The sequence below is a fragment of the Leopardus geoffroyi genome, chromosome E2 (assembly GCF_018350155.1).
Source record: "Leopardus geoffroyi isolate Oge1 chromosome E2, O.geoffroyi_Oge1_pat1.0, whole genome shotgun sequence".
Lineage (NCBI taxonomy): Eukaryota > Metazoa > Chordata > Mammalia > Carnivora > Felidae > Leopardus > Leopardus geoffroyi.
Window position 1 is genome coordinate 9,568,379 of NC_059335.1, and position 9,372 is coordinate 9,577,750.

A 9,372-nucleotide genomic window follows, 5' to 3' on the forward strand; every position below is an offset into this window, starting at 1 on the left:
CTTTGAATTTTCATTTAGTGAAATAAAGTCTGGTATGGTCTTAATAATAACAGCAATATTTCAACTCCCTGAGTCCATTTACTGGGCAGGGACTTGACTGAGAACAGATCTCAAGCTGTGCACATGAGAATCCCCTGAGAGCTTTTTTTTTTTTTTTTTAAGTTTATTTATTTTGAGAGGCAGGGTGATGAACAGGACAGGGGCAGAGAGAGAGGGAGAGAGAGAGAGAGAGAGAGAATCTCAAGCAGGCTCCGCACTGACAGCACAGAGCCCAAAGCGGGGCTTGAACTCACGAACCATGAGATCATGACCTGAGCCAAAACCAAGAGTCAGATGCTTAACTGACTGAGCCACCCAGGCACCTCTCCCCTGAGAGCTTTAAAATATAGGGGCACCCGGGTCCCACCCCTAGAGACACTGCTTAATTGGCGGGGGGTATGGGAACATTAAAAGTCCCAGGCGGCCCTAATGGGTGGCAACGTTTGAGAGCCATGATTTCGAGCAGTGGTTCCCAAAGCGTGAGCATCACTTGGGACAAGGAGCCAGCACACCCGGGTCTCAGGTGACGACTGTGTCCGACTCAAGCTGTGCCTCATCCTCAGCACCCCTCAGAGACTCAGTTTGCCCCCTCTGGGAAATGGGTTCCCTCTTCTCTTTTCTCCGATTCCTTGTCTTTTCATTGGAGAAATGGAGCTCCGTGGAAACCAAGACTAGACATTGGCGATCATTCCTCCAGACCCCCGGACAGTGGCTGTGCTCTTTGCATCTTTCCCACACTTTGCTCGTCCAGGGCAATGGGGCGTCTTGTATCTCTGGGGCTGACTATATCCCGCGCCGTTTTTCCGGATATCTCAAACCGGGTTACCCCTTTGCCCGCTGATGCAGACCTCCCCCAGCCCCCGTCTGTCCCTTCTGGCAAATGGCCCCCTCCTTCCAGATCTTGCCAGGTTTCCTTCTCCCTTCCCTCCGGTCCCCGCAAGAGAAACACCCGCCTACCTGCACCACCTCTAGGGACAGAATGAAGTCTCTTAAACGCAACCCATTTGTGGAAGGTACAAACAGTGAACTCTTCTCATACACCCTGAGTTCTCTTCCTACATACGCTGCGGCTCAATCTAAAAGTCTCACCTTCTCCAGGGTAAGACACACAGTAGGTTCTTACCTTGCCACGAATACCCACGGCCCTATGAGGATCGCCACGAAAACCACCAGAGATGGATCACTCGGGATCCTAGGGGTCACCATGGGTCCCCAACAGATCAACCGTGTTGACTAGCCATATAGTTGGAGGGTTTTTCATTTTTTGACTCTAACAAATATTTTTAATGTTTATTTTTGAGAAAGAGAGTAAGCAGGGGAGGGGCGAGGGGGGGGGGCAGGACAGAGGATCTGAAGCGGGCTCTGTGCAGCCAGCCAGATGCAGGGCTCCAACTCACCAACGGTGAGATCGTACCTGACCAAAGACAGAAGCTCAAGTCGGACACTCAATCACCAGACGCCGCAACTAGCCATATATGGGAGTGATTAACAGTGCCATTTTTTTTTTCTTTTTTTTTTTTTTTTTTTTTTTTTGCAATAGGTAGGAAAACAGAGAAAGTCTTGCTCTGGCGCTTTCTTGGGGGACATAGATACAGGGAAGCCCCAAGACCCGCCTTTGAGAAGTTACCACCCACCCCTCTCCCTCCTTAGCTGAGCGGAAAGTCCAGATGCTTCCACTGCCTGGGAATGTGTAGAGCCTGGGAAAACTTCCTTGGGGGTGACAAAGTTCGCTGGTTTCAGAGGGGCAGGGCTGCTGGGGCCGCTTAGATAAAAGCTAAAAGGCAATTGACAAGGCAAAGACGGGAGGGACCTGTGTTTCTTAATCCACTCACTTTCTGGGCAGCCAGTCCGGGCAAAAGCAACCTGTCTCCATTGTCATGAAATCCATCCGCTTGCCAATCGGTGGCTCCGGGGAACACCAGCCTCCCTCCCCCTGCCCGGTGAGTCTGAATCTTACCTGACTCCTCCTACCCCTCCATCCCTCGCCCCAGCCCCACCTTGGGAAGTCCTCAGGCACTCTCAGGAAGTCTCAGCTCCCCCCTGGGCTGGGATGGACGCTAAGCTAGATTTCTCCCTGCATTGTGTCCGGGGATGACTGGGTTGGGGTGTCGGTGTCCGATAAGGAGGGGTTTTCACTACATCCTGGCCGGGTCTCCACGACCCCCACACTCCCCTCCAGGGCCTGACACAGGAGCACCCCTCCCCCAAATCTGATCTAATTCCCTCTCTGCTCTGCGGAGGCTGGCCTGGCCTAAAAGGATTGGAGCATTTGCTAAATGGAACCAGGACGGGGTCAGAGAAGCAGCTGTGGGGAGACCCCCCCGGGGCCAGGACGGCCACAGGAAGAAGTGGAAGGGAGGGGGAAGAGACAGGGGCAGAAAGAAGGAGTGAGGGGGTTTCTCTGGGAGAGTTGGGGGGGGGGGGGCTTCAGTATACAGAAGGGCATAACACCAGCCGGCTCTGCAGGAAAACATTTCCAAGGTGACCATGAACTTTATTAATTTCCAAATTATCAATCCACAAACAAGGTCCTGGAAAATTATCAGGATTAAAAATATCGAACCAGATGCCTGGATACAAAGTAACTAAAGCAGTGAATTCTACATACGGGACAAACGGATTTAAAAACAAGTGTTTAAATATCATCTAAAAAGTCAGGCTCCGTGAAGATAAAAAATGCTACCAAATCACCCTCCAGAAAGATGCACCGGAGACCTCTGCGGTTAAATAACATTTCGCGGAGCGTCTTTGTAAACCACCAAATGAATGAGTTGAGTTATAGGCTCAGGTTGGAAAGCCCCCTGTTGGAAAGATGTCGGTTCGTCCTCAAGCCATTCATGGATTTGATGCGATTTCGATTAAATTCCCAATGAGGTTGCCCCAGGCCTGCAGAGGAAGCGCTCGGAGCATCCGCAAAACAGACGCTGGGAGCAAGGAGTTCCACGCCAGACCTGGGAACCCACCGAAACGCCCACGTGCGCCCTAAATGCGGGGACACCTGAGCCGCACGATGTTCGGTAGCCACACAGTGACCACAAGATGCCGCCTCCACAGGTGGGATGACAGCAGGACTGATGATCCGATGTGCAGCCTGACCCCGCCGCCAGGTCCGCACCCACGTGGACGCGATGGGCGCGCAAGCCGACGACACCCTAGTCCCCTCTGGCCCCGTGGGAACTGCAGGGCTTTTCGGAGACAGATTCGCCTATAAATTCAGTAGCAGAGTCCGAGTCTCTGTCCTCTGCAGGGTCGTCTCCCTCCTGGGACTGGGCCATCAAGGGGAAAGGGGATCCCTCCAAGGGGTCTTGGGGGGAGACGACCGATGTGAAATTGGGGGCTAGCACGCAGCCGGCGTCTGGCCAGATGTCTGAGCCGGAGCAGCCCTGAAGCCGGGCGGGGGAGGGAGCCGGGGCCGGGGCCGGGGTTGGTGCAGCCTGGACGGACCCCTGCCGGGCCCGCGGGGCGGCGCTCAGGCTGCAGGTGCCGGGCTCTGCCGCGGGGGGGATCCTCCGGGGGCTGTGCGGAGCGGGGTGACAGGCGCCTGGGCCCCCAGGGAACGCGGGGCCAGCAGGGACAGGGACCCCGACCGGGGCGTGCTCAGGGACACGGGCGGGAACAAGGACGGGGGGAGGGGCAGGGACACATTGGGGGACGTCGACTCCGCGGCCCCCGGGCGCCGCTGCGCTGGCTCCCCGACCTCGCCCTTTGGGCAGCCTGGAGTGCTTGGCCCGGCGGTTCTTGAACCACACCTGGAGGGACCGAGGGGACAAGGCGGAGGGGTAAACGGGCTAGGCAGGGGCACCTCCCCGCCTCTGTCCCAGGTGTGGGGGGCTCAGGAGACACGGCAGCCGCAGAGCTCTCCCTAGGGCCCCCGGAGCCCAATTCAAGGTCCCCCGAGGATGCAGGGCGCAGTGGGGGCGGGGCTTGGACACCCGGGAGCCCCGGGGCCAGGAAGGGGCCCGCCCCAGAGGGTCCCCCGCCTTCCCAGAGGCCCTGAGCTCTGGTGCCCCGACACCCAGCCAACCGTCAGTCTGGGCGGGCTCACGCCGGCCGGTTCGCGCAGCACTGGGTGGCGGTGAGCCTGGGGTCCGGCCCTGAGTCCCCACAGGGGGCCCCTTGCTAGCCCTGTGAGCCAGGGGAGCCCTCGGACCCTCTGGCCTGTCTCCTCCCCTGTAGCCCGGGACAGACGGCAGGGGGTCCAGCCGGAGGAGTGCCGCCTTCCTGGTGCGCCCGTGGCCAGTGCGGACGGAGGGGGCGGGGTCCTACCTGCACTTGGTGCTCGTCCAGGTTGAGCCCGGCCGCCAGGGCCGCGCGTTCCTGGTAGCTCGGGTACCGGTTGGCCCAGAAGTGTCTCTCCAGCGCCTGTAGCTGCTCCTTGAGGTACACGGTGCGCTTCTTCCGGGGCCTCGGGAGCGTTCGGGCTGACGGGGGGCCTGACCCGAGGAGAGACGGGCTCAGACAAGCCCCCCAGACGGCCCCCCGCCCCCCAGAGACCCTCCCCCTGCCCGGGCCAGGCCCCGACGGGCAGGTGGGAGGCACGGCTGTGCATGAGAGGTGGCAGCTGGACCCGACGCCCTGGGGTCGGGCCCTGGCTCTCGCGGTCCAGCCCAAGTCTCTGTGCCCTGCGGCGGGGCCTCAGCGGGCACATCTTTGAAATGGGCGCAGTGACGGCTGTCTTGTGATTCCAGCACCCACGGCCGCGGAAGGCAGGCAGGCTGAGCTCCCCAGGCCCAGCCAGGCCGCTGCCCCAGGCAGGCGGGCTCCCACCTCGCCTGGCACCCCCCCCCAGCCCCTCCCATCCAGGGCCAGAGCCACCCTGACGCTGCTCACAGGGGGCGGCCGTGCACCAGGCCCTCTGTCCCGGCCCCACGAAGTCCCCGCAGCCCGGTGCGGGACGCCCTCCGCAACACCGGGGGCCTCCTCTGGAGGCCCGGAGGCCTCCCCAGCCTCAGCCCCGGCCCCTGGCACAGGCCCAGGCGCACCCTCAGGGGAGCCTGACTCCTGCATCCTGCCCGCTGGTCCGCCGCCTGCGCCTGCGTGTGGGGCCCTGCCCACCCCACCGGGGCCTTAAATCCCACCTACCTGCCGTGCCCACCCAGACACACCCTGAGGGTCCTGGGACTCTCCCTCTCTCCCCACCCTCAGCCCCGCCCCCGGACGAGTCCCAGGAGGGAGTAATCCTTTCCTTACTGAGCAGCTTCTGGATACCCAGGCCCTGGGCTGGGGCCTGGGGGCTGGGGCCTCAGTGGCCAGACAGCCTTGGTCCCTCCCTCAGGGGGCTCTAGCCCAGGGAACCCCGCATTGCCCCTTGTGGGGGTCCCCAGCCCAGGAAAGGGCCCCTCCAGCCAGTGCCCCTGGGGCCGTCCGCTCCCCCCAGTCCTGGGGACCCCTCCCCCTGCTTCCCTGTCCAGCCCCCTCCTCTCCTTCCTGGTCGGTCCGGCAGCCTCCCCGCTGGCCCCCAACACCACGCTCGCCCTCTGGTCCCTTCTCCGAGTCTCCCCCCAAGTCCTGGACGGGGCGGGTGCTCAGACACGTGGCCCCGGTGATGGCTCGGGGTCCGTGCCGGTCTTCCTGTGGGATGAAGGCCGATGGGGCAGCAGGTGGATGGCTGCCCCCGTGTCTTTGTGAATGAATGAGCTGGGGCTGCCTTAGGTGCTGGACTCAGGAGCTGGGGTCACAGGGGCCCAGCCCCCTCCCCCCACCTCCCCCAGCTGCATAGACCCACATCTAGACCTCAGGCTGAGCTCCTCGCTGGCCTGAGGTCTGCTCAGGACTCGAGTCCCGGAAGCACACGGCTTACAAGCCTCAGTTCCCGGGCAGCGAGGGGCCTGTTACGATCATCAGTGCTACATGAAGGTTAAATAGGCAATCGCGCACCGAATCATAGGTGGCAGAGGGATCTCGTCGTTCAAGGTTGACCTCGCTCTCCTGAACGGCCCGAAGTGCGCCTCCGTGCTCCTTCCTTTCCGGCAACATTCCGCCTTCACTGGACGTTGCTTCTCCTTCTTGGGCAGGTGGGAACACAGGGGTCACCAAGTCGAGGGCTCTGCAGTCAACGAGGGATCCTCTAGCAATGTCCTTGGTCTTTAAGATGTGCCCAGAGGCTGCCTTCTCTCTCGTTTTTAATAGAAATTAAGTGTACCATTTTGTTGATGAGATTGGCCCAGATCGAGAAGAGGGGTCGTGCCTGGGTGTACTGGTGGCATTGTGACGGTGCTCACGTGGGTCTTTCTTTTTCCTCTCTCTCTTTTTTTTTTTTTTAATGTTTATTTGTTTTTGAGGGAGAGCACAAGTGGGGGAGGGGCAGAGAGAGAGGGGGAACAGAGAATCCAAAGCAGGTTCTGCGCTGATGGCAGAGAACCCGATGCGGGGCTCGAACCCACAAACCGTGAGATCATGACCTGAGCCACCTGGGGGCCCCTCACACTGGTCATTAGGGTTAACTTGCTTCCAGCTTCTTGCTTGCTGCCTACACCCATAGTTTGTAGCAGAACTAGCCTACTCCCCTCGAGATCCTGCAGACCGCTGACCTTGAGGCACCACCACGGACCAGACTTTCCAGAAGATACACGGGAAAACAGCCACTGCTGGCCCTGGTGTCCTCAGTGATGGGTTCCCGGTGCAGGGAGGTATCTGGATGGGGCTTGTTTGGGGCTGCGGGACTAGCTTTTCCTCGCAGACACCTGAGAGCCTTGATTATTGACAAATTATTGGAAGAATCGGGAAGCCTTGCATGGACAAATGATTCGCTGTCGACCGCAGGCTTCTGCTGCACCATTTTCCTCACCTTCCCCTTAAAATTTTTTTTAATGTTTATTTTTTAGAGAGACAGAGACAGAATGCAAGCGGGGTAGGGGCAGAGAGAGAGAGGGCGACGCAGAATCCGAAGCAGGCTCCGGACCCCGAGCTGTCAGCACAGAGCCCGACGCGGGGCTCGAACTCGCAAGCTGTGAGATCATGACCTGAGCCGAAGTTGGACGCTTAACCTACTGAGCCACCCAAGCGCCCCTCACCTTCCCCTTTAAACCCTCCGGCTCCCCCTGGACGGAGGAAAGTGGTCTTTGAGATATCATCCCACCATCTTTCCAGGTCACTGGCTTCCTCAATAAGGCAACCTTTTCCTTTCCCACCAACACTTGTGTGTTGAGTACTGGCTTCCTAGCAGCCAGCAGCAGAACCCGAGTCTGGAACGGGTCCTCTGTCCGGTAACAAGAGGACAGAGAATCTGACCTTCTCATGCTTTTGGGGTGTAGGCTGGTTTTGGAAACAGACTTGATGATAGCAGTCAATGTCCCTCAGCTGAGGACCATCAGGACACCAGGAGTTGAGCTAATGTGGGTTTAGCATCCCATTGCAGGGAGTGGGGACACACACCACGGAAACCCTGGGGTATCTCAGTAAGAGGATGTTTGAGAGGACCTATATAGGACGAGGGCTTGTATGAGATGATCTGGGGGAAGGTTCCAAGAAAAGTGATTTTTATGCACAAAAGAATTGAAGTCAGGGACTCAAGCACATACTTGTGCCCATATAAGCATATCCCCATAGGCCTGGAGACAGAAAGCAGATTCCAGGGGCTGGCAAGAGTAGGGAATGGGGAATCAGTGCTTAATGGGGACAGAGTTTCGGTTTGGGATGATAGAAAAATCCCCAGAGATGGATAGTGGTGATAATTGCACAAATCGTGAATGTAGTTAACAGCACTGACTTGTACATTTAAAAAATGGTAAAAAGGTGCGGGGGGGGGGGGGCGCCTGGGTGGCTCAGTCGGTTAAGCATCCGACGTGGGCTCAGGTCATGATCTCACCGTTCGTGGGTTCGAACCCCGTGTCGGGCTCTGTGCTGACGGCTCGGAGCCTGGAGCCTGCTTCAGATTCTGTGTGTGTCTCTCTCTGCCCCTCCCCCGCTCGTCTCTGTCTCTCTCTGTCTCTCTCTCAAAAATAAATAAATGTTAAAAATTAAAAAAAAAAAAAAGTCAGCAAGGCTTTGCTCTGGGTTGGATGATGTCAGGAGAGACGGGGGTCGTTCTGTGATTGGGTGTCACGTCTAGAAGATGGGGAGGTTGGAGAGACTGGAGCCAGCGTTTGTATGGATAATGTCACCCGTGTTAGTCTGCGTGGGGAACATCGTCTCTTTGGCGGTTTGGACCATGTGCATGTTTCTCTTAGCGATCAGACTCGATTACGGAGACATGATCACTTCAACACAAAGACTGACCTTCTAGGCAACCGGAGGGCACCAAGTCTTGGTTGTGAGCGCCTGGCCAGCTCCCGGCTGTTGGGAGCTCCTGTCTAGTTCCCCCATTTAGCAAATCCCTTGAAGTCAACATGCCAAATGCTGTGACTGAGCAGTTGGGAATCCCCGGAGGTCCTTACCATCATCAGTTGCCTGACCTTGAGCAAAGACCTCCTCCCCCCGCAGCCTTGATGTTCCCCACCTGTACAATGGGACTATCCCAGGGTCTGTCTACACGTGCATGAGAGCTGAATGCTGCTGACATCTGCTCAGGAAAGAACCTGGGAGATCCCACTCCTGTCCCTACAGATTTGTCCCCAGGGCAAAGCCACTGGTTGTCTGCGAGGTCTCCACCCTGCAGGTGACACAGATCAAACACTATAATTGCCTGAAGAACCAGCCTCCCTCCCTAGCACCTCTCCTCAGAGATTTTCAAATTCTATGCAGCATCAGAATCCTCTAAAGGGTTTATTGAAACCCAGACTACCAAGCCTCCCCCTTCCCGACTAGTTTCTGATTCAATGGGTTCTGGGGGTGGGACCCCAAATTTGCCTTTGTGACAAGTTCCCAAATGATGCTGTTTTAGCTGGTCTGAATCAGGACAAATCAGGGACCACCTCTGTAGGTGAATGTCTCCCTCCTCAACCTGGGCCCCTACCCCTGGCCTTGGTCCCAGACCTTAGCTTCTTTAAGGGGAAACATTAAAAAAAAAAAAAATCAAAGGGAACGTTTCACTGAATATAACATTGAGAAAAATGCAACAAGTTATCACAGAGAACACCCCTACATCCGCTGCCCAGAGAGAAACAGAATATTCCCAGCAACCTCCGAGCTCCCCTATGCTCCACCAAGCAAAAATAATCACCATCTTGTCTTCTGATCCTATAGGTTAGTTTTGCCTGGTTTTAAACTTGACAGGCATAGAATCACAGAATGTGTCCTCTTTTGCATTTGCCTTCTGTCGCTCATCGTTGTCTGCAAGAGCCCCCCTCCCCCACCCTGCCCTATTGCCTGTGGACCATGGTCTGTCTGCATTCTGATGTCTGTGCAGTTTTCCATTGCATGGTATGACACGGTTGGTTTATCCATCCTCTCGTC

General features: G+C 57.4%; 1 protein-coding gene and 1 long non-coding RNA gene across 2 annotated transcripts; one reads left to right on the forward strand and one right to left on the reverse strand.

Moving 5' to 3' along the window:
- The first annotated feature begins 1,887 nt into the window (after positions 1-1,887).
- LOC123578129 lies at positions 1,888-3,264 on the forward strand. The gene is made up of 2 exons (XR_006702241.1): positions 1,888-1,979; positions 2,568-3,264. It is a non-coding gene; the product is annotated as an uncharacterized LOC123578129 (long non-coding RNA).
- A 2-nt stretch (positions 3,265-3,266) lies between these two features.
- On the reverse strand, positions 3,267-6,015 carry LOC123578505 (NK1 transcription factor-related protein 2-like; the record flags this gene model as incomplete). Its single annotated transcript, XM_045441367.1, has 5 exons — positions 5,917-6,015; positions 5,452-5,610; positions 4,870-5,000; positions 4,306-4,540; positions 3,267-3,788 (listed from the first exon to the last, which is right to left on the reverse strand). Coding segments are annotated over exons 1-5 (1,146 nt in total), but the record flags the coding sequence as incomplete, so codon positions are not given.
- Positions 6,016-9,372: the final 3,357 nt, after the last annotated feature.